The following is a 26357-nucleotide window of genomic DNA, read 5'->3' as shown; positions in this document are numbered from 1 at the left end:
GCTGCTGATAGTTCGCGCGGGTGACTCCTCTGTGCTGCGCTACGCAATGGATGTCGGGTGTGATGACGTCACCCCCGACATTCCCTGCGAGCACCGCACGGAGGAGGAGACCAGGGAGGGAGCCGGAGCGCCAGCTGACGTGACCGCAAGGTAAGTATTTTTTTTTTGCAGGATATTTTTTCCATTAACAGTGCTGCCCCCTTGCCACAACCGCTGGGCCACATTTACAGGCGGGCTGGGGCGTATGACAACCCTGATCTAAGAGGAATACAGAGCACAGCGGGGTTGTACCTTGTGTTTTGCATTCGTGTGGAATTGGAATAACAACAGACAAGAAAGCATGCTTTGTTCTATTGCCTGAAATAAAGTAACTGTTCATTGGATGAGAGCAATATTGCAAAGTGCCACTGTGTGGGATTATTGGTGCTAAATTCAAATTTTATTGTTATCAGTGCACTGTGCACAGGGAGCTGTGACGTTGCTCTCTTCTATTTGCCACTGAATGTTTGTTGAAACTGGGAAAGAGAATAAATGAAGTGTGTTTAAACTGCCACTGTATAGAGACTGCATATCCATATACCTCTGCTTAACATCCAAATGTACTAGTATGCCATATGTTTACAAAGCTAAAGCAACTGTGATAGAGTGTAGTTTATATTGTTAGTGATAGTTATCATTGTTAGGGGCCTATTTATCAAAGTCCCCCCCCCCCCTTTAAATCCCAGAAAACTGTTGTTTTCAGGGATTAAACGCTAAATAGGTATATATCATTGTAGCATCGCAGCAGATATCTCAGATATCTGCTGCTTTGCATCTCTTATCCTTTTTCTGAGCACTCCCCATAACAGTGTATGGGGAGTGCTCAGTAAGGCTATGTACCAATGACCGAAACTAAGTTTTCAATCATGTTAATGTACGCCAGCTCAAGCTGGTGTACATTAACATAACTGAAAACAGCTCTGCTCCGAAGAGCAGAGCTGCACAGCGCATGTGTGGAGGGATCATGTGATCCCTCCCTGTCACATGACTCACCTTCTTGCAGTCCAGGATCTCTGTGCGCATGCCCGAGGTTTTCGGTCGGCGCATGCCCTCAGAGATTAGAAGGAGGAAACATCATCGCAGTCGGCATCGCATGGGAGGAGAAGAGAAGAGCCAAGTGAAAGGTGAGTGTTGCACTTCACAGGAACAGCAGTTTTTCGGAACTGCTGTTTGTGTGAAGGTTTTTTAATAAATATGAAAGTTAGTTCAATCCTTAGCAATGCGAGGAGGATTGAAAACTAACTAGCATATTTGCAGATGCGTCTTAAATAGGTCCCATAGAGAGATATTGAAAGATAGTTATTTGAAGGTATAGAGGTACCTCTTAGCTACATCAGACTAGTAAGGACTGTGTAGATTATATGTTAGATACTAATGTCTTCAAATTATCTGTGACTATTTGTTTGAACCAAAGTAATCTATTTTTTATATAAAATCTACTTAACAAACCCATAGAGGTCCACGCCTCACTAATAAACATGCCAGTATGGCTTCTAAAGACCAATTTAGTGTGATATTTCCTTTGTGTGTGCCTGTGGTTCAGTGTAGGGGGCAGAGGGTTCCTTGGTCTCTTTCTGGTGTTGCTAACTCCATAACACTACCCAAGGAAGAGCCTACAGTACTTAGACCGAGATGAAGGCACTGCGCTACACTGAATACAAGGTAAAGAGTCCATTTGCAGACAGGACACACAAAGACACACAGTACACACACCCTAGCAGAGGAACGGGGGTGTTACATATATATAAATGCATTTGCACAATTTTAGAAATTTATTAAAGGTGTTGTCTAAATAAATATTTAGAAGTTATTATAAAAAACTTATCTGTCTCAGTTAATTCAGCCACTCTCTGTTCAAGTTCAGAAATCACCATGTACCGATTTGGGATAAGAAAGGCTAAATTTTCACCATGACACCAGGGGCGCACGCAGGGGGGGTTTCTGGGTCACTAGAAACCCCTTCCCTCCAATAAAGAAGTGCCCCTACATAGCGGCACTGTACTATATAGCAGCCGCGGCGCTGTCAAAGTAGCATCAACGCCGCGGACGCAGTTGCTGTATAGTACAGTGCTGCCGAAAAGGAGCTTCCAGCAGCTCTTTCGCTGTTTTTTTTTGGGGGTGTTGGGGGGGAACCCCCCTTCCTTAAAAATCCTGCATACGCCCCTGGACACATGGCTTTGCAGAGCAAGATTGCACCGTATGCAGAGGAGCAGAGACTTACACAGGAATAGGGAAAAAGTTGGGTGCAGTGAGGACATTCCTTGAGTAGTAGTAGTGCTGCAATGAGATTTCCCTTTGTGAAGGTGAAGATTATTGAAATGGAATAATTTGGTGGAGAGGGCACATTTACGGTACATTCCTTGCTATGTTTAGGGATCCATGGCCTATCTACTCTGCAAAAGGACTTGAATTTTGCATTAGCTCAGAGTTTTCCAGTCTTTGGGACTCTCCCTATATTTTTAGACTTTTAGAGACACCTTTTCTGCCTCAATGTGGCTCTTCAACATTTCATTCAGCGCTATAATAAAAAGTTTGAGACATAAATGACCACTTGTAGTAAAGGCAATGCTAATGTCCCTTCGCCCTCATGATCAATTTAACCCATAAATCACACTAAACCAAGTAATAATTTGCTCCTTTGGCATTTTTCCGAGCACTATAATAAAAAGTTTAACACATAAAATCCCCACAAAATTGCCGTTATAATAAAGGCAAATTTGTTGTCCCCTCACAATTAATTAATGCCATAGATGAGACAAACAATAGAAGTAACATGGAAACATTTATTTTAATGAAAGTGGTGGTACTAAAGTGGCGGGATATTGAACAGTTACCCTTTCACATAGTGCGTCTCTGGAGATCTTTGCGTCTCCTTGTATACCGTGGCGCACTTCTAGTTTGTGTTAGTGTTTCCTGAGAGCAGAACGTATGCTTGCACCTTAAAGTATGTTGTGCACACCATACATGTGTACCAGTTCAAAAGCAGGGTGTTTTGTGATGCACACACAGGTAGAGTTGGGCGCAAATCCTTTTGCATAGTATAAATTACAAATTTCACTACTGCGCATGCCCACAAAGCTTACACTGGAGTCTGTATGCAGAGTCAGTTGAATATTGTGTATGTGACTCCTTGGAGGCAGATTGGGGGAGACAAGGTAAGCGAAGTGCAATAAGGGCATTTACAAGTAAATGTAACCGATGTAGACCTGTACACAAATGCAGATAAGACTGTCAGGAAACATATCTATTGTGGGTGAGGCCCATATCTTCATAAGTGAGGCCTATTATGTATAGGCTGTTTCTTCATTTCTATGACTAGATCCTGTGAAACTGTGCTCATACAGATGTAAATTCTCATAATATGACCTGTTGGGGATCCTTGAACACGGAGTTGGCGAACCAGCCATAAAGGTTACATTATTACTATAAAATCTGTGTTTCTATAGCTGTATGCCCCCGTATGCCCCTGTGAAATGCAAAGTCACACAACAATGTATACTTAGCATATTAAAAGGAAACTAGAGACTGGAAGATTTTGGAATATTATTTATTAAATAGTTATTTTAAAAAAAAGTTTATACAAATTACATAACACAGTTTACATTTGTATTTTCTAATTCTTTACATAAAGAATCACAGTAAAGCTCTTAAATCCATTCATTCTGGCTCAGCCAGCAAATGGAATGATGTCATTTAACCCCTCTGCGAAGGAGCATGCGAGGTCACGCCATACCAAGCCCCTCTGTGAGAGGAGAAAGAAAGCAAATAAGCAGCAGTCAACTATATACTCCAAGCAAATTTCACATTTACAGCAAGAGAATTTATACAGAAATGAGGAAAATATAAATAGACAGGGGTTTAAGTTTTTATCTAAAATTACATTTTATAAAATGAATCAATGACTTGGTCTGATTAAATTGATTACATTTGGTTTCAATAAGTTGAGGCCTTTCAGCACGTATATGGTATCTTGACTACAACACTTGGACTGTTGCTTGAAATATGAAATTTGCTAAGTATATCACATTGCTGCTTAAACATTACACATAAACAAATGAAAACACTTTAAATTAATTGCTATACGGATACAAAATCAGACCATTCCACTTTCCAAAAACATTCTATCTGTCCGACATAGAGTTGTTGTTGCTGTATTGCAGTTACTGAACCAATTACCCTGTCCACCTGTTAGAGATCCTGCATTTGTTTACATTGCCAGGGCTACGTGGTGGTTATTCTATATTGTAATACACAAATTTGTAGACAATTGCTCGAAATAGGATCCTAGATGGTAGTGTGTTTATTTGATTGACTGATTAAAACTAGAACTAAAAGAAGTAGAAGAACTTGACTATGGTTGTGTCTGATTGGAGGAGCCTTAGAACGTCCAATCAGGTACCTTTGACACCCTGGCTCAGTCTTGCTTACTTTTAAGTCTCTCCAGAGTCTAATGGCTGGGGAATACAAAAAGCAAAGTGCACATGGGTGATGTATCTGTTTAACCTTGTCCCAGAAGAAGGAATTTCTCGATTTCACTTGTTAGGAGAAACAAGGTTTAAGTTAAAAAATCCAGGATGTACTTATACTTCCCTTATATTCTAAAGACATCAAATTGTAATAAAATTCATTTGTGTAAACTTCTTGATAATGACATTTCAGTTGATGATAATGTTGTTAAAGATTTATAACAAAATATCATTTTAAAAGACACTATGAAAAAGTAATTTAAATCTGCATTACCACCTAACTGAGTTTTACTTACCTGCCACTTCCCCTCCCTGGAGACCAGTAGCTCACCCTAAATTGGATTTGTGATTAGGTAGTTATGCAGATCTAGAAAGCTGTTTGGAGGTAACTTTTTTATTTATTCCGATTTAATTATTCCAGATTCATTTATTACTCAATTTCTTCTTTACAGTATCTGTATTTGTTGCTTTCTTTAATCTACTTTTTTTTAGTAACATATGATTTGCTGTTTTCTGTCATTTCCCATAAAAGTGGTTTTACATTTTTTCAATTTTTACAGAGTAACCCCCAAATAATGGCCAAGGAATATCTGCACAAATTACCCAACCAAAAAGCAATCTTGAAGTGATTGATTAAGCAATAACATTAACAATAGATTCACTGTCACTAGGTATTCCAATTTAAAACAAACTGTGATTGGTTGTTTAGTGAAGACTTATGAATAGACTGCTACAACAAAGAATATCCTACTTAGCAGTCTTCATAGACCTGAAGGAGATATGAAAGTGTTCTCATAGCCTACCCCTATGCTGCCATTATTGGGCCAAACTGCAGCCATTCAACTAACTAGAAACTAGTGATGTAGCTGAAAAACGAGGGCCTGAGTGATGACACAGACTTTCATTTTCATGAATAGTGACTCAGACTACAAAATTGCTGTGTTTAAGTAATGAGTGTAAATTAAATACGGAAACAATCACAATACAATGAAAACAACAGTCTGTACTGGATGGCAAATGGGACAACAACATTATACGAAAACATTGTAATATTTATGGGAGATTTTTTGCTTTTCAGGCTGATCTATCATGTATATTTACACACCTCTAAATGGCACATATCCTTATAATACAGGCAGCTCCATTGTAGCTTCAAATAGTTACTTCCTAGTTCCTTAAAATAGTATTAGTTGATCATTGTTTGACAATAATAACTGTTCCTAAAACATTGTTTAAAACGGTCTTGTTTTTGCTGTTGATGCCATACTGTTTACCATTTACAATCATCTTACATGCTCAACAACAAATGTACCGCTGTGTCAGGTGATCAGACACACAAACCTACTTTCCTCACTCAAAGATGAAGTCCCCCAGATGTTAGGCAGTATTTACTATGAAAGACATAAGGTATCAGATGACGCAATACTTACATCCTACTGATTGGGCACATTCAGCTTCATGTACAAAATGAAAGCACAGAGCAACCTGCAGAGCAGATTGAAATATGTATTGGCATATATCATGCTATGTTATTATAGAGTTAATGTCCATATAAACTTTGACAGAACAAATTAAGAACACATTTTAAATGATTTTTACATGTGTACCCTAAAAGTATGTGTTTTCATAGTATTCAAAAAATTATGTTAATGTAAAAAAAAAAAATCAGAAAGATAAGTTATATATAGAGATTCTACAATGAAAATTGTTCATTTTTTGGGGAATTCAGTGCATATTCCTTTTTTTTTCCAGGGGTTTGTTTTTTCTGTTCCTGATATTTGGGAGCTCCTGGAACCATTGTTAATAAATAAAAATACCATAAAAATGAATAAATTCCATATAATTTGGTATTCATGTTGTTTTTATTTTAAACAGGCCAGAATGGAGGGTTTAATGTGATAGGGACAAGGTCCAAAAGGAGAGTGCCAGGTAAGGGGGAAGAGGATGCCAGTGGACAAGACACCAATCGCTTTGAAAGCCCTGATAGCAGCTCAATTGTTGGTCATAATAACACAGGAAATGGATGTACTGCCCCAATAATGGAGAAGCACATCTGGTTTGTGCGGTAAGAGTGAAGTAATGGCCAGTGGGGAAATTGTTAAATTACAGAAGAGCATGGAAGGCCCTGAATGCTGCAGGGGTACCCTAAACCCCCAATCAGGGGGTTTGTTTTTATCATAAACACCAGGAAAGCTCTCAATTGGGTTTTGGAGGTTTCTCAGGTAACAAAAACTGGTAATCCCTAGTTATACATATTTCTGATTTATGAAGTATGAATATTGGGAGTCTAAGACCTTAACCGTACAGGAACGTCACCTTCCAAAATGTACTGTCTTATGTCTTTCATGTCATGTTTTAAGGAGATCAATGTCTTAGCAGAAGAACAACTACAGGCTAAATGAAACAATTTAATACATTCAGGGATGACAGCCTGGCTTGTGATGACTGAGTACATTCTCAGATCGGTGTGTCTGATCAGCAGTCTGCATTATGGTCCGCCACAGTGGAGGTGGCTGTATAAAGTGGTTAACAAACAAAAACAAACAACAAAACACATAACTTTGCTTACCTACACTACCAATCCTTAAAGATGTCAAACACTTTCTACTACGGTAATAAAAATTCTTGCTTGCTGCAGTGCATGTTATAGGTATAAATTATAAACCTTTCTGTTTATAGAAGCACTGAACTGAATTTTAATCCTAGTTGGCAATTCAAACACAACATTCTTTGTCTGCCTATTGTAAGAAGAACTGTTTAAGTCTAATGGAATTCCATTCATTTTTTGTATGTTCCAACCAACTTAAACAAATAAAGTATTTGGATAGTCTGTAGCACTTGTTAAGTTGAAGCCTATACAAAATATCGACTCACATCTAGATTTAAATACCAGTAGTGTGTCTAATAGAGGGCATAGCTAGAATCAGAAGCAATAAATCAACGTCTTGTATGCATGACCACCTCTTGGCTGTGTCTAGCTATAATTTGGCACTACAATTAGGAACTACAAACTCAGTGCACTAGTCTTCCACATTAAGTCACAACCATGTGGATCAAACAACATTCGAAGGGTTAACCGGAAATACTTATACCAAGTAATATGTTGCATCTTCTGAATGCTCATGCGTATAGCCAAGGCACTTAAGCAGGAAACAGGATTATGCTTAAAATTAATATGTATGTAGCTGCTCCTGAAAATGTAAACAACCCTTGTTTTCCTTAATTAAAAAAAAGAAACAAATAAAGCTTCTAATATGTAGTTCAATGGACTGGGTGTTACAAACATAAATGTCAATAAAAAGTCAAGTTCAGTATAATTTTCATTTTTAACTGATAGGCACCAAAATAACTCAGAAAAATACAAGTTATTGCCCCTTGAAATTGCTACTAAGTGCTTCTTCTGGTGTGTTGTTGTGTGGCTCCACCATCAAAAAATGCCTATACTACAGATATGTAGTGGTCTGCAAACTGATAACCTTTCATTGCTGATGTGAATATATACAAATTGGTTATTTAATTTCCTATTCTGAATTAAGGAGTGGATTACAAGTACACATCAGTAACACATTGCTGTTCTCCTCATGAGTTGGCTGTAAGCTTTGTATGAGGTGTAAATGCATGCCTTGCATCTATCTTACCACACATAAAGACATGGCAAATCTAACAAGATATTCTACAAGAATTCAAGGCAGGGGTAACTTGTGACTCCTCAGCTGTTTTTAACTATACCCAGCATGCTTTGCTAGCCAGTTGTCCATACGGGCTTTAACGCTGCCTATGTACATTGCTCATAAAACCTAGCTGATTGCGCTTAAACATGCCCATTGTTAAAATCTGGATAGTCTAGTCCAGGGCAGATTTGGATATTCTATGCATTTGGCAATGGAGAACGAGGAAACTTGATCCTTGAGGAGAAGAGCTTGTTAAGGGTTCTACTGCAACTACTGTTAGGAACACAATGATGCAACTCTGTTCATCAGAATGTTTTTTTACATTTGCATTATGGGAATAAAAGTACTATCTGAAGTGAAAACATTGCTAGTGCTGCACAAAATATGTGTTTCTGTTGACCTAGTGGCATGAGTCTTCTCTTTAATGTAAATTTCTACAAAAAGAGACCGCTTAATATCATATATTCTTAGACAAAAGTGAATAATCAGTCTCAGTACAGCTTACTGAAATAATAAATATGTATTTTGGAGCTGCACTAAGGAAAGCACCTCCTTAGAAATGACAAGGGTCAGGCATTTCAAACTGGAATAAACAAAGTTTTACAATCGTATAAGTGGTCACAAGATTTTAACAAATTGTAAGTAATTCTTTGTATTCCTTCTGTAGTTCACCTACAACTAGATATATTATTAAAGTGCTCTGGTGGCCTATGGAACACTTTGTATAGTGGAGGTAGACATTTTGTAGATTGGCTAGTATTAAGAATGCTACTAGGAGCCACTGGCACCACTCAGACATAAGACACAAAGTGGATTTGGTGGTTCTCAAGAGTGTTGGTTCACAAAATGCCTGCCTCCACTGTGTGTGAAAATGAGAGGTACTGTACAATTTAACAGTTTGATCAGACTATAGCACGTTAACAGCAAACGCAGCTTTGGGGTCAAACGATGACTTCATAAGCTACAAAAACAATACAGGAAATGCAATAATCCCCCTAACCCAAGCATACAATACATAAAAGGTACAATCAAAGCCAGCTCTGAATATAAAACCCTTTTCAAATGTGTCCTTTGTTCTAGGCATTTTGCAAAATAAAAATGTAAGAGACAGCGTGAAGAAGCAGACGGTCACTTTCCATTAGAGACCTGGTTGTAGAAAATGGCTCTTAATCACAAGTTAATTTAAGGCTCCTCTGGTCATATCCAGATGCTGCTGTGCACCTCTTCACTTCCCAGTGGGATAAGTTCATCTCATCCCACTAAAAAGTTCTGTTGTTCCCAAAAGTACAAGCGGTGGTGAAATAAACAGCGCTGAAATGAGAACTAATTCACATCACTCCTCCATGGAGGTATATGTTCTGTTGCATGTGGGATGTTTAAACACATGAAAAGAGAGACATCAGATTTGTAAAACTGGGAGGCATTGGTGGAAAGGCAAATTATACTTTCCGTTCAAGCAATTTCCTTCAAATAAGTTTTTCTTCTGTAGTTTGTAGTAACACAACTTCTGTATCATTTCAGTGTCTTTATAAAAAAAAGCAGCTGAAATAGCTAATTAATTACCACCACATTTGATGGCTAGAGGATACCCAAATGGTGACCCCACCAAGTGTTCAATATTATTAAATTGGAACATTCTGTCACGCCTCAGAACAACATTTCTGTGGGTTCATTTTCACCTTGTGTTTTATTCCGTCGTACAGCTCAAAATTGTAATTCTCCAAAGTGGTAGAACTACGAGAGGAGAGTCCAGTATAGGAGCAGGTACAGTACAGTAATAAACCAGCACATATAGCCCCAAGTAGGACTCCAAGGGAACTCATAGCGATAATGGTTACCAAAATTGGATCTAAAGTATAAAGCCAACTTTCTTCTTTGTCAGATCTTGGTGTCACTACATTACTGGTGGGAAAAGCCGTGTAAGACTCATAGTCACCTACAAGACAATAAACATTTATTAGAAATTAAACAAATGTGTTTGCCCAAGTACCACTGCAGAGCACAAGGAAAGTGCCATTTTATATGTTAGGCTATATTAAGACAATTTCTTACCAATTTTTCCTCCAACGTTACGTCCGAGAGAATCATAATCATTTTTTATCACTGGAACATCCACTAAAAAACAAATAAAAAAAACAAAATATATATTAGTTAATATTTAGACCATCAGAATGGATAATAGTCACTTATATACGTAAATGAGGCATACAAAAATGTGTATTTAAAAGTGTTCTTCATAAATTAGCATTAAATGATGAAATGCCTTCTTTAGACCAAATTTCTAAAACAGACAAGTTTTGTTTTATTTTTTATTGTTGTTTCTTAAAGCTACACTCCCCCACTCCCAAATAGAGCACAGTCACTGCCCTTTTCTTCTAGTCCCCCCCTGTTCCTCTTGCAGACTGGGCAAAAACTGGGGCAAAGCGGATTGAGCTGAAAGACCAATTACAAGGTACCCGCTCACACAACACCTCCATAACAATTTAGAATTGGTGAAACAACAGAGCGCAATGAACTAGCAAAGCCCTGGAGACAATAGTGGGTGGAACGGCCCTGCCTTAGCACTTCTTACTAGTTGGTAGTGCAGCTTTAATATTCCATTATAATTGACTTGATTAAAATGATGCAAATATGTACTGATTTTTTTTGCATTTGAAAACTGATGGTAATACATGTAAAATAATCGCATTGAACTTGCATTGTGTAATTATATATATATATATATATATATATATATATATTAATAGCGGTAAAAAATACTCAATATCTGTCAGATGACACTCTCATTTAAATGTTTACATTGAAGTTTCTTGATACATATTAAAATATAAGGGAGTGAGTAGGGCAACCTCTGTCTGGAGAATTATATGTATTGCTATATCTTTATGCCTAAATATGTTCAGAATGGTAACAAATATTCTAAACTGCACTTATACGTCCATAACAGTAACAAGCAGAACAGTGTGAGTCTCCCTCTTGGGACATCCATAATAGCACCATGTAAATGAATCCTCATTATTATATTCGGCTCCACTGCATCTATTCTGCTAGTTCATTCTTTGCATTACAGATGGTACCACCACCATTCTGCTAGTTGGGTCTGTGCATGATAGATGGTACCCCCACTCTTCTCCTAATTGAGATTGTGCATGATAGGTGGTACCCCAACTGTTCTACTTGAGTCTGTGCATTATAGGTGGTTCCTCCACAGTTCTCCTAAATGAGCCTGTGGATGATTGGTGGTACCACCACGGTTCTCCTAAATGAGCCTGTGGATGATTGGTGGTACCACCCACCATTCTGTTAGTTGAGTCTGTGCATGATAGATTTTACCTCAACTTTTCTACTAAATGAGTCTGTGCATGGTAGGTGGCACCCCCAGTGTCCTCCTAGTTTAGTCTGTGCATGATAGGTGGCACCCCTACCATTATGCTAGCTGAGTCTGTGTATGATAGTTGGTACCTCCACTGTTCTCCTGGTTGCGTTTGTGTATGATAGACGGTACCCCAACTGTTCTCCTAAATGACTATGTGCATGATAGGTTGTACCTCCACTGTTTTCCTAGTTACGTCTGTGCATGATAGGTGGTACCCCTACCATGCTAGTCTCCTGCATCCCTTAAACTAGAGAATGTGATCAATTCCCTTTAAAGCTTATTTTGTCATACCTCCTATATTCCTATGCTGGATCCAACATACATTTAAATGCACATGTATCAACCTTGTTATATTTGCTAAAGGGTAATATCTTGTGTTAAAATAGCATATACAATTTTTGCTTACTCATCACAGTTTATAGGTACCAGGGGCGGGCTGGGCCGGGGGGCAGGGGGGCATCGCCCCCCCCGGGCCGCTCACATTCACGGCTGTTAGGGCCGGCCGCCCCCCCGGAAGTAATATAAATGTGATGGGGCCTGACGTGTCATGTGATGCGGCCGCCTGTGCGGCGTGTGCCCCCCGGGCTGACGTCCATCAGCTCGCGCCTGATAGGTACACAGCTATTTGAATACTTATAAACTGTCATGAATAAGCAAAAGAGTATCAAATTCTTAAAAGAACAAACAAATGTTGTTATTTATTAGTGGTAGACAAACTTATCCAAGGCAATTGGCATCAGACACAATTTTATGTTGTCTAAAACAAACTGACTAAGTAATTAACTGACTAATGTATTAAAAAAAAATCAATGGCATTTAGACGTTGACACACAGAATTGTGATTTCAGCAACTGCAAGAAAGAATTTTTACCCCTGAAATTGCATGTAGCTGTTTGTTAATGAGAAATGTAACCCCAGTGACACCAAGTTGTATGCTATATAACCTACTATTTTTTCTCACAAATTGCATGTGCATCTTCGAGAATTAGAATTGTATCCCCTAAATTTCAGTAACCTCTGTTTGTATGCTATATAACATCTTATTCAGTGTTGAATTTGTAGCTAAAAAGAAGTGCAACTCCTATTCATACTGTGCCATGGGGGATGTGGCCAGTTATTGTCACTAACTTTCAACAAGCAGTAATCCAACTCCAGCCCCCCCCCCCCCCATTCTCCCTTGCTATGCTGTGTGCAGTGTTTCGCTCATGTTGCCCTGCACTAAAGAGCAACATGACGGGGGACACCCCTGCCAGCTGTCCCTGCAGCTGAGATAAGGTGGAGAGATCCAACATTTCTGTGACTACCTATCTACAGAGTAGAGCAGGCAGGAAGTCACAAGAGCTTGTCGCTGCCATATGGCTAGTGACCGGCAGTGCGGCACTCATGGACAGACTCATGTGACTCCATAGCTGCTCTCCACTATTAACATGGAGTCACAAAAATGTGTGGTCACCAGTGGCGGATCCAGGGGGGGGGGGGGGGGGGGCGTGCGATCGGGGCGATCGTCCCCCCTACCAGGGGCTTGCTGCCGACAGCTGCACACTGTGCAGGTCCGTTCAGCAGTGAAAGTGTGCTGTCCCGCTGCTCTGATTGTGTTTTAAACACAATCAGAGCAGCGGGACAGCACACTTTCCCTGCTGAACGGACCTGCACATACTGTGCAGCCGCCGGCAGCCTTAGAACACAGAAAGGGGGCGGGGCCTAAATCGCCACCCACCCCCTAAAATTGCCCTGGGTAGGACAAATGTCTGGGTCCGCCCCTGGTGGTCACTCCTAACCAGCCTACCCTCAGAACCCCGCACCTCCAATATCCTTCTAATTTGAAGGGAGCCAGCACCTGTCAGTCACACTGAAAGCAGGCTTCAGCTTCCCACTTAATTCTGGTGCTGTCAGAGTTGTGACTGCAGTAAATGACTCTGTATTCCGGCACATGTAAGTGCCTACTCTTACTCTTTCTCTGCTAGGAGAATTCATACTGCTGAACACACCACAAAAGGAACATTGCGCCAGCTAATTAATGAAGTTTGGTGAGATCAACATCATACATTTGTACTCAGCTGCTGATGCACACCAAGGTCTTATTGTTGTAGCTTCGTTCTGCCCTTTTGGGATAGGGAAAATGATGTCCCATTTTGCAGATTATCCCAGAGAGAGGACAATCTTCATTATAATCGCATTTGGGCAATTTAGCACTTAGCAACTTTAGTAAAATCCCAGAACTACCATCATTGTCGTCTCAGGTGACAGAGTGATTGAAACTTCAGGAAAGCCAGCAAATTGCTGATACAATATGAAAGAGCAGATAATGTAGAACAAAAACAGCTGTAAATGTGTTTAAGTGGTTGAGAGCCTGTGCACCATGTTCACTTGTAAGTAAAGAGAAACAATGTTTGTACAAAAATAATCATCCTTTAATTACATTCCACACAGCACATGATCAAATAAGTTTCAAATTTCCATAAGATTTGTTTTCATTCACAGGCAGAGGACAAAGCAAGAGATAAGGGGTTATAAAGAGGGAGGGGGAGAATAATTGGATATCATATTTACCAATCGTGACTTTACCAGGATTTTTCAAAGAAAATAACATTATACAGCATATAGATAAGGAGCAGCATTCTCCATGCCCAATTGTTGGCAGATAAGTAAAATGTATAAACATGGTATAGATCTATGGTGAGGTTATTATTAAAGGGTTACACCTGCAAGCAGGGTATTTATAATCACTTAAACATGAGAAAATATTGAATAGCTCCCACAATAATGTTAAGAATGTTGGAAACATCCCATAACTCCAAGCCAAGGATTTTAAAATGCATCTGTTGCCTGCACACAGTGGAGGTAGCCATTTTCTAAACTAAACCAATACTAAGGAGAATGAGGCCTCTCAGTTCACACGTCACTACATCCCAGTAAAATGATGGGCTGTATTTTGTTTAGAAAACAAAATGGCCGCTACAACTGGGAACTTGTGGCTTAGTAAATGTGGGCAACCAACATGAGAGGTGATACTGCTAGAGGATAGTAGCGTTATTATTTACCTATAATGTTTTCCAATGTATTCAAATCTAGTTATGCATGCAGCTTCATTTTAAAGTGATTACCCCTTTAATAAATTACCACATCTCCCCTAATGTTACTAGGGATTTTTAAGAACCATTTTTTTCTTTTGAGAAAGTTTTTTTTTTTTGTCTTTTCTAAGCAGCAATATAAAAAAAACTGCATTAAACCACATTCAAAGTTCATTTTGTATTCTAGGCTTCAATGTTGTAATTTGTGAACCTTTATTAAAGGAACCTCTTTAGAACCAGACACCAACATGACAGACTTAGAAAAATAAAAAAACTTTACATTTCTGGGAAAAAGAACACACATTTCACAGGTTCTATTTTTTCTGCATTCGTTTTAATCACCTCCATAAGCAAGACGAACATCTACAGAGGCAGAAAAGCTATGTGTTTGCTTTAGGAGGTAACTAGATTAATGAGGAATAGAATGCAAAAAGAAAAAAAAAAACAGGCCAAAAGGTGCCTAATTTATTTTTTTCCGCACAATGCAACCGGCTGTTTAGTTGTTTTTTTTTAGATATTTGTATTATGTTGCATTACAAGAGTCAAACAGTAAATGCTATGTACAATCATATAACTTTTGTTTTAAGCATGTGGTAACAGATGGTAAGCTTTAGATACTGCTGTTAGATTAAACAGACAAGAGAGAGCTAACAGCGTAATTACCAATTACAGTGCAATGGATGGTGGGGTGCTGCCTGACACTCCTATGCTATAAGACTGATGTGATTTTAAAAGGGTTAGTATAAATTGCCTTCCGTGATTTAGCTATATGAAAAATCTACGTATAAAAACATAGCCCCGGAAGGAAGCCATTTTGTATGAATTACTTTTATGCTATATAACTTATAATGCATTGTGCAGCAGGTTGGCGTGACAACATACTAAGTGAAACAAAAGAATTAATTGTAGCAATAACTGTCCCTGAATTATATTTTAAATCAGTGTACACTGTCAGATTTGTCAACTGGTTTCCATGTACAGACTGGAAGCAGTGTTTTTTATTTTGCTTTTTTTTTTGTAATAAAAAATTCTCCCATCAGACAACATAAAGTGAAACAATGGACACGAGGTTGCCTTAAAACAATTAAGTGGTACGTTCAATTTCATGTGCTGTAGAGAAAACATGGGGAATTTAAAGCCGATAAAATGTTACGTCAATTTTTATCATAATACCATATCACTGCCTCAATTTCCTCTTGGTATATTCTACAATGTACAAAATATTTCAACTTCTAGGCACAAAATCATGTGCGTATTACGCCACAGAAAAATAATCAGCAGTAATGCCAAATGGACAAAACCAATCTAATACAAAAAGGCTCAAAAATTATTATACACAGCAGTGTATTTGTATGCTAGCATTTCTGTGAGAAATACATTCAAACACCCAAATAACAGCATGGATACAAAAAAATATACATTTCTATGTCACTTTAGCATATAAGGCCACCCATTTGCTACCTAAAAAAAAAAATATGTAAAATTGATTGTTCTTAAGCTCCACTAACACCAAAACAGCAAACTGTGTGAGCCACAATTGTTATGTACATTACAAAAACACATGACAAGAGGGCATGTGTCTATTTATACTTGTGTCTAATTGTTTTAATTTGGACCAGAAACATAAATCAAGTAATAAATAATATTTATCCTGATACTATGCTTTTATATTAGCCAAAACTGAGGCAGAACTTTGTTGAGTTGTAGTACCGAAGTGGGGATTTTTTTGGCTCAGCTTTAAATAAGGTAAATTGTTCAAGACTTTTAGAAATGAAAAAGTGCTGCAGCCATAAGTAAAATTAGCTGTAGCGAGGCACTGGTACAAGAAGATAACAGTTATATTTTCTGTGTTTTCTGTGAATTGCTTTTTTTAGAAAAGTTCCATAATATTTCAGATACAGTGAAACTATTACATCTACAATTCAAGTTGTCATATATACATTAGACAGTAATAACATTCACAAATATATATGTTAAAGTATCAGAACTGAAGTTATTTGAGCTAAAGTTTTGATAGGGGCAGAATAATTATAAACGTAGCAGCCTTTTACCCATCTCATTGCAGTACAAAGCAGTCCGCTTCTCCTTAGGCTGATAATATAGCTTGCACATAGTTAGGCTGGGTACACACTACAGGTTTTTCACCAGATTACCGTGCCAATCACACAATAAACAACCGTTAGGTCCAATATCGCATTAGTATATACGTTCCAACGATCATGTTTTATCGTACCAAAGCACATTGTGAGCCTCATTTAGAGTCGGACTCAATGTGCGTCTAAGATGTGCAGGAGTGGGATTGTGCCGCAGCTTGGTAGGGTATTACAAGTGGCAAGCAACCCCAGTCGCATCCCATTCTTAATACCCTACCGAGCTGCGAGCAATTCCTGTAGCTAGCTAACTACTTGCGCCACCTAATTCCTGCCGCATAGTTTTAGCCCTTTTTTGACGTGTGTTGTGTCTGCACCTCACTGCGTCTAGGATTTACTTACAGGGTCAGGCCTTCACAATTCCGCGTTCCGCCCATTCTCTCGCAGTAAGCCGCAAGTTGTCGCAAGTGTAAATGGCGTCCAAGATGCAGGCTGATATGGTGCTTGCTGCACATGCGTGATAGTGTTTTTTTGGTCGATGTGTCTAAAACGTACTTTGCGTCCGACTCTAAATGAGGTTCTATATCGTTTGATTTGATTTTAGAAACGGACTAAAAATATCCATAAAGGATAGAATGATGTCAGGCAAATTCTTAAGTGTTTATGCGATCACGACTAGCAGTGTAGGCAGATCTCCATAGAGATTACAGAGTCAAGATCTTTTCAGTAGACGGTTATGACAGATGAAGAGCACAGATCTGAAGGTAAATCGTGTATAGTGTGTACACATGAATTTGCATGGTAATCAGGACTTTCAGGTGTTGGTAATATTGTTAACGGATATCGCATCGGGAGACATTTTCTGTAGTGTGTACCCAGCCTTACACAGCAAATATAAATGCTGAGTGAAATATTCCATCAAGGTATTTAACATTTATAGCTGTAATTGTTATTAATGTTATTTATGTATGGCAACTTGATTTTAAAAATACTTGCCAGTCATGTAACAGTTGGCACAGCCCCCTGATAGGAAATGGTCAAATTAATGGTACTGACTAGCAGGGGGCGGGGCATAATGATGTAAATTTGCATCCTTAAGCTACAGCCCCACAACGGTCAGGGAAGACGCCTACTCTTCCGGGAGTCTGGGTGGACTCCCCAAAATTCCGGGAGAGTAGGCAAGTATGGTTTTAAGATTTAGTGCCCTTTAAATCAAATGGCGATATATGCACATATGTGCTGCAACCCACCAATCCAAATGTAATTGCAATTTTGTAAAAATGAAAGCAAGCATTTCTGTACTTGCTATGGGTTACAGCACATGTGTGTACTTCATTATATGCAATAGCTACTCTATCATTTATTTCCACTGATGCTAAATTATGCAGCATTTTTTTTTAAAAAAACACATTAAAACAACTTTTAGCGTTGCCTACTGTTTTGTTTCCAGAATATAAGCCCTGGATACGCAGCAGTATTATGCAATGCCTTAATGAATAGCAAGTTAGACAATTGGAGCACTGGGCATAGATTTCTAAAGCCCTGCCTTCTTTTTACCAGGTAAAACTAAATAAAGTATTTATATTGAAATCCATATTACTGTGTATAACTTGTGTAGCTCAATATTCAGAATTTTCCCAGTCCGCCTGAATCTATAGATAAGATATTACTAGACAGTAACAGCCACAAAGATGCAGTTTTCTATTTCTTGACAAAATTGTTAATTCTTGTCCATTTCTGTTAATGAGATAGCCATAAAACAAAGCCATGACTAGATAAGGCAGCAAAAATAATATATGTAAATAATATACAGTACATAGGCTTTGAATACTTTTCATTTTGAGCATTAATTATCAGTTAATTCACAGATTGAGCAAAGTCTGCCAATGAATGATGACCAAGGGTAAGTAAATGAAGTAGAAACTCCTCCTTCTTTTGCAGAATGAAAATGATAAAGCATTCAGCACTGAGATATAACCTCACATGAAGGTCTAGAAAAGTTGGAGACAACTCTTCCTTTGATCCCACTGGCAGATTATGATCAAGGGTAACAGTGAGCAATGGTATGTGTTCCAGAGTGAGTGACATACTAAGTTCTACTCACCTGTCACCTATCACTGGACTACTCAATTATGCTGACTTTACCTTATTTTGATTTTGCAATTAGACAGGCCACAGAAGTATTGTATGGTCTGAAGCCGCAAAAATGACTTTGTATGGCATAATCAACTTAGTATTCAATATGGATTTCTTTAACGTTTAAATAAAAATAACTATTTCTGAAAATAAAAATATCTGTGTTTTAATTGCATATATGGACTAAAAGCCATCTAAAAATGTATTGCAGTGAGCAGAAACATATGGTGGTTTTATATTTCAGCGATGTCCGTCTACTCCTGTAGTACCATTTGGTATGGTCAGTGTATGTCTCAACTTCTCTATCATGCTTTAAAGACACATTCCATAAACACAAGTCTGATAATTGGCACAATCATTTAGATTAATTAACTTGTACTTAGGCAATGTTAGTCGTTAGTGGTAGCAGTGTTTTGGTAAAGGAGGTATTTGTAAATAGCAAATACTGCTATAAGTTGGTGCATTAGAGTAAATCGAATGAGTTCTTAAGACATTATAAATTTGCTTGTGAAATGTTAATAACTTAGACCAATTGTCAAACCAGACAGTCAGAGCAGTCCATACTTAGCTCACATGGTTATATTTGATAACCACGTATGGCAAGAGTTGAATGTCTGTGGTCATATTACTTGATGTATATAGTGACTGTGAGCTCACTGAAATACATTTCCATCACTTGCCTAGTTTTGTTTGTGGTGTTGACCACAACTCACACATGCTATATCATACACACAGGAATATACAGATAGATATATACAATCTTCCAGACTTTCCTTCATGTTTTCAGGCAACTTTTGTTTTCCGTCTGGTGGAAAATTCAAAATAAAACTTAACAAAAAAATTAAATCCTTAGTCTTTGAAAATAAAGAACTGAAGAGCATTCAGGTTCTAAAACGCGTTGCGCCTTCTTCTCAAACTTTTTCCAAGATGCAGCATTAGATTTTAGAGACAGTCAAGAGGGAATAAGATGTCTATGAGTTCAAAAGTATGCAGAACAAAGTCTCGTTGGGGTATAAGGAACGGGAGGATAAAAGTGCAAATTGAGCCAACGGTTCTTGAGTCTGTTAAGTCTAGATCCAGCATCCGTCTCACCCTCAGCATCGCGAGCTGTGGTCGGGATCGTCTTGCTCTAGTTTAATAGTTAAGGTAGGCTCCACTGCCAATGGTGCACCGTTGGCGTAGTGTGAAGTTTTGTAGGTGATGGCTGGATCACTCTTCTTGGCCGCATAGCGGAAGCGGTGGTAGTGGAGCACCAAGGCCAGTGCGACAGAGACCAGTACCAGAACAGCGCCTCCTGCTGCCATAACGTAATACCAGTAGACTGGGATGGGCTGCACTGACACCGTGTCCACTGTGGGCTCGCTCCCTGGTAGAAGGGTGCCCCCTGGTGGAGAGACACAGAAGAGTGTTGCTAGGTGGGATGAAGGTGGACTAAAATCATGACAAATCACACATGCTTTTTAATGCTTTTTCTTTTTTTAAATATAGAAAGTACACGCCTACTTAATATATATTGGAGTACTGTGTTTTATTAAGTAAACAAGAGACAAATACACAATTTATGATGAGATAACTTTTGAAGGTTATCATATCTCTTCTAGTGACAAAGGTTTCTATTTCTCTAGCACAGTGCTGTCCAACTTTACTGAGGTCGGCAGGATATGATAGAAATCATATAAAAGGGTCTGGGGTGATTGTAAAAGAGATCTCTCAGTTGAAGCTGGACTCTGCAGAGAAGATTTTAAAAACAGCCATCTGCACTACAGGCTATGAATTGGACAGCTCTGCTCTAGACACAAGGAAAACTAAGTGTCAGTGGTTGTCTTTCTCATGCAGATATTAAGTAAATGATATGCATGCCAAACCCATTTTTAAATCAACAACACACAGACAGAAAACCTAGAACAGGTTTGTGGTGTCATGTTCATATTCCATGATTGATCTTTCCAAATGCAACCCTATCACTAGAACATATGACATTATAATGCAGTTGTGTTAGTTTATAAAGGAACTAAATATGTTTCAATAAATAACAAAAGCTTAGACATCTAGCATGCAAAGAGAAATGTTGCATTAATCGCCTTGCAGTGAAAACGTCAGTTTCGGAGTGGAGTGCAAAATAAAAAAGAGTTAACAGGCTTTAGTAATAAATAACTTAACTGGTTTGTAAATTTATAAAGCCACCTGTCATTTGTTAAAACTATGTTCACATGGTGTCGCAAAGTCATTCGACTAATACAAACAATGCTTAAAACACAACAACCCTTCACGTAAGTTCTGAAAAGCAGAGTGTGGTATCATTATTGGCACATGAACAGTATGATTTAGCAAAAGAGAAGCGATTTGTGCTTTGTGGATTATGATACCATTTAGCTATCAGTCTAATACTAAAGGTTCAGTCTAGTAATGCATTCAGCTACTTAAGATTAACAGCCACACAAACCTGTAACAAAAAACACTATTTTCTTTTAACGTATGCACCTTGTAAGCACCTTCCATTAGGCCATTCTAAGGCTTCACAAACCACAAGGTTGAAGCAGCTGATTATCCCAAATATATTTTCAAATAAACTTCATCAACAAATATTTTGACCCTTGATGTCTGCCAGAATTTTATGAAACTTATAAACCCGGATGGGAAATGTTGCCTAGATGTGCAAGTTGATTTATAATGAGAAATGTAAAAAAAGAAGAATGCCTTTAAATCCAACAGAAAAAAAGTCTGAGTTGTCAAAACGATCACAAACTATGGAAAATTGCTCCACTCTGAGCCAGACTGGCCTTGGCTAGGTCTAAATTTATGTTGAACAAGAGACATCCAGTTACAATTATTCTTGGAGTTGTATGAAATACCAAAGAATTTAAGGTGGACCTTGAAGAAATATACAGTTTCCAATAAAACAGGGTCAGCCAAAATCCCTTATCATGTAGATTTGTCTGTATGTTGCCTGCTCAGCAATACTGTTCTCTTTCCTAATTTGTCAACTTAACCAGAACAGGCAATTCTCTATTTTTTTCTCCTCAAGGGTAAGTCAACCTCTGTGTAACTATTCATATGTCAGAGGAGGCAAGGATGTGTTCTGCAGATTAAAACAGAAAAGAAAGCGAAGTTATCAGAACTGCAACTTGCACCTGAGCGGCACCATTTTCCCTGTTGCTGGAAGACTGAGCTTTCTGACATTAAATGTTTTTCCTTCAAAACTTGAAGAGTTTTATTGATAATTACAGACAATAATGTGGCCAAAAAGTTTAACAGCATAGGGAATAGAATAATCTCAAATGAACGTCATGAAGAAAGACTGACCCAAGCATTACCTTATTTTCTAAACATCATAGCACTAAGCAGCAGCCTTGTGCTTACCACTGGCAGCCCACGAAAATAACTACATTATGGCAGTGAAAATATATTCTTTAATACTGCATATGCAGATAGGGATCATACATATAAATATGGCTGCCAACAATTAATGGCATTAAGGAAAGTAAGGCAAACAAATTAGTAACTTTTCTCCGGGACAAACCATGTTACAATGCAAGGGGTCCAAATTTGTTTATTATTTTGCACATAAGTTAAATACTCGCTGTTTTTTCATCTAGCACACAAATACTTGATAGCTTTTGTTTTACACTGAAATTTAAAGTTGATATAGGACATGCCCTACCCCAACTAAAAATCTGTCCCCACATTTTACATGAATCTACCCCTCCAATACAACATGGTTTTGCCCAGTTGCAAAGTTACTTCTTTTTTATGCTTTGCTCTCCTTAATGACTCAGGCCCATCAATGGGAAAACATATATCTCACAACTGTCCTGAATGAGGCATAGTGTTCCCCAGTGTAGCAGCATGTCTGCATTCTGACTAACCAATGGTCATGTCCTGATTACTAAACTTTGAATGCTGGCAGGTATGTAAACATGGTGTTTATCTTATTATGGTTTTAAAGTTGTGGTTCTAATATATCTCTCCTGTACAATTATTATTTTGGTGATCTTTAAAGGTTTCACGCCGGGTTGGCATCCTTTGACTGTTTGAAAAACGCATTCAAAATCAGGATTGTGAAGTGACCTGGCATTTTTATATCAGAAATTATCTCCCACTTAAAGTAGTGTAATTTACAGATGCTGAAGGCACGATAAGAGCAGGTAAGGGACATAACCTGGACCTAATGATTTTCATTGGTAGGATTCCAATTTGTATAGTATGTAAATGAAAGCCAGGATAAACCTCTTGACATAAAGAATTCCAAATATATTAAGTTTAAATCAAATATCAAATTAAATATATTTCAGTTTAAATACATAGAAGAAAGACTGAACATTTTAAGTGATTACAGGATAGCCCTAGTTATACAGTGGTCTGTTTATAAATAGATGGTGATAGGACTATCTCCATAATTTATTAATAAAATCTCGCTCAGGCAGCTGAGCAATATTCAGCTGCCTTGGCGTTACTGGCCCAGAGCGATAAGAGTTGCCTTACCGCTTCACCGGCTCAGCCTGAGGGGCTGTAAGCATGCATGTGGGGAAACTTTCTTCCCTGGTCCCATCATGTATAGGGCAAAGACCTATCTCTGGCAAAAATACCAGTTTTCAACAGAGATAAAGCTTTTCGAACTATAATAAATAGACCATATAATTACTATAATTTCTATATATTAGCGATTAAATGGCCTATTTATTAAGCCATAAACCATGAAGAAATGGCTTTTCCTGCTTAGGCATTTGTAAGTTACATAGCTATGTATCAAAAGCCTAACGCAGGAGATATCATAGATATCTCCTGCATTAGGCCAAGTTTCGCATTAAATCGCAGTCCCCATAATTTTCAATGGGGACTGTGGTCTGGGGCTATTTAACAAGCTACAAAAAGCCTAACTCTTCAGAGCGTGAGTTTGTTGGCACATTAGCTATTCTACCCTATGAGAAGAGCATTGCAGTAGAGGGATCTTCGGATCCTTCAACGCGGCCTTCCTGCTCTCCCCTCTGGTTACTATCGTAAAGTGGGATAATGTGCAAAGACATTATGCGATAGTAACCGGAGGGTAGAAACAGACTACCACAGTTCTAAGGTAAGTAAAGTCATCGCCTGGACAGCCTCTTATCGGATGTGTCTTCCCAGGATGATTTTTTTCATAAATGCATCTGAAAAGTCAGCTGTCATCTTTGCGATGGAAGATGATATTTAACAGGACAAAACCCCGTTAATTAATAAATAGGCCCCTAAATGCTTGAACATTAATACAGTTTATTCAAGAGTGACATAACCAGCAGAGTGGGAAGGGGCAAATTCTCAGGGGAAAAAATATATGTTTACACAATAAAAATAAAATAACAATAATAATTAAACACCATTACTCACAGTTGTCAGAGCTTTAGGTGATATCTATTTTAGCATAACTGTATAATTTATCATGATCTGTCCTGTTTTGCTACAGTGCTCTCAATGAATAGCATGATTAATTAGAATAACTGTGGGAGAACAAATTATTATCTAGCACCCAGTCAAACCCTTGCTATGTTTTTACTGGCCCTAGTTTGGTTCCAGTGTTATACTGATAAATACAGAAAACAAAAATATTTCAGACACGTATAAATGGAGATTATCAGGATACAAAATAGCCAAATAAGGTGCTAGACTGCAAAGCAATGAACTCCCAAGCTGGAATTGTACATAACTGAGCTTTTATACTAAAATATCTCGGCAGCCATAAAGACAGTTCAATTATTACTGATAAAAAAAACTGACCAGCGGAAAGACATGATAGCTAAATACAAAGGGTCAGAGGCTGCTATTGCACAACTCGTGATTATTCCAGTCTTGGAGCAAAAGCAAATATTCAGCAATGGTCTTGGCACAACATTGCATTTTTTTTCTTGTTTGGTTTTAGAAGCAGTTGAAGAAGAAACACAAAATGCCAATAAAGAAGGGGGAGGTGTAGGGTGTTGATGCTTGTTTATCATACTTGTGGGCTTACAGATTACCAGCAGTCTACACAGATGTAGCTAATATGGAGTAGCTTAATATGTGCAACAAGTTCTAAAGAAAACTTAATTGCTCTATACTTTGGATATACGTAGGTGTCTTTCTAGGCCTGAATACAGAACAAAGTCCCCCAGCACACTGCTGTGAGCCAGCAAAAGAGCTGCTATTCTACTTGTACGCAAAATGCAGAAACCTCAATTACACACATTTGCTAATGTCTGATAAGTCACCCGCCCCGTCAAGGTGCTTCTGCTATTAGGGTTGTCCTAACTCTAAACAATGAGAGTCCCTATATATTGGGTCATACATTCATGCATTTTTAAATTGAGAGCTAACTTAAAAAGAGGGCCCAAAAAAAACAACAAATAGCAGTCTAGCACCAGCACTCCCCATCAGATACTGATATCAAACATGTCTCTCAAACAACAATACAGAAATGGAAGGTGCTCATTCAATCATACAATTGCAAATGTGTGTAATTAAGGTTTCAGCATTTTGCCTACAAGTACAATAGTAGCTCTTCTACTGGATCACAGTAGTGTGCTAGGGGACTTTTCTCTGTATTTGTGCCTTTCTGTATAACCCCACCCATTCAAGCACCCACTGTGAACCTATACATTGAATGAGCAATTTCCATTTCTGCTTTGTCTTTCCAGGCCTGATAAGGCCATAATTAATTTCAGCCTCCAACCTACAGTCATGGGCAAAAGTTTTGAGAATGACGCAAGATTTGGTTTTCTTTTTGTTTTTAGTTTGTTGCTTCAGTGTTTTAAGACCATTTTGTCAGATGTTGCTATGGTATACTGAAGTAAAATTACAAGTATTTCATAATAGCTTTTATTGACAATTACATTAAGTTTATGCAAAGAGTCAATATTTGCAGTGTTGTCTCTTCTTTTTGAAGACCTCTGCTATTCGCCCTGGCATGCTGTCAATCAACTTCTGGGCCACATACTGACTGATGGCCACCCATTCTTGCCTAATCAATGCTTGAGTTTGTCACAATTTGTGAGTTTTTATTTATCCACCTGCCTCTTGAGGATTGACCACAAGTTCTCAATGGGATTAAGGGCTGGGGAGTTTCCTGGTCATGGACCCAAAATGTTGATGTTTTGATCTCCGAGCCACTTAGTTATCCCTTTTGCCTTATGTCAAGGTGCTCCATCATGCTGGAAAATGCATTGTTCATCACCAAACTATTCTTGGATGGTTGGGAGAAGTGGCTCTTGGAGGAGGTTTTGGTACCATTTTTTTTATTTATGGCTGTGTTCTTAGGCAAAATTGTGAGTGAGCCCACACATGAATGGTCTCAGGATGCTTTACTGTTGGCATGACACAGGACTGATGGTAGCGCTCGTCTTTCCTTCTCCAGACAAGTGTTTTTCCAGATGACCCAAACAATCTGAAAGGGGATTCTTCAGAGGAAATTACTTTACCCCAGTCCTCAGCAGTCCAATTCCTGTACCTTTTGCTGAATATCAATCTTTTCCTGATGTTTTTCCTGGAGAGAAGTGGCTTCTTTG

At 38.3% G+C, this 26357-nt stretch overlaps 1 protein-coding gene across 2 annotated transcripts in view; it reads right to left on the bottom strand.

The window, feature by feature from the left end:
• Window positions 1–3570: 3570 nt before the first annotated feature.
• NRP2 (neuropilin 2) overlaps window positions 3571–26357 on the bottom strand; it is a 114952-nt gene continuing 92165 nt past the window's right edge. The window contains exons 16-17 of one of the 2 annotated variants that reach the window (XM_075180197.1): window positions 10229–10291; window positions 3571–10112 (exon numbers count right to left, since the gene is read on the bottom strand). In XM_075180197.1, the coding sequence (XP_075036298.1) occupies window positions 9817–10112; window positions 10229–10291 (359 nt within the window). In that variant the 3' untranslated portion in view covers window positions 3571–9816. Of the gene's footprint in view, window positions 10113–10228; window positions 10292–13941; window positions 20234–26357 lie in introns of those variants that run through there. The other variant, XM_075180198.1, reaches the window with a different exon arrangement.

The sequence above is a fragment of the Mixophyes fleayi genome, chromosome 7, assembly GCF_038048845.1.
Source record: "Mixophyes fleayi isolate aMixFle1 chromosome 7, aMixFle1.hap1, whole genome shotgun sequence".
Taxonomy (NCBI): domain Eukaryota; kingdom Metazoa; phylum Chordata; class Amphibia; order Anura; family Limnodynastidae; genus Mixophyes; species Mixophyes fleayi.
This window is presented reverse-complemented; position numbering and strand designations above follow the sequence as displayed.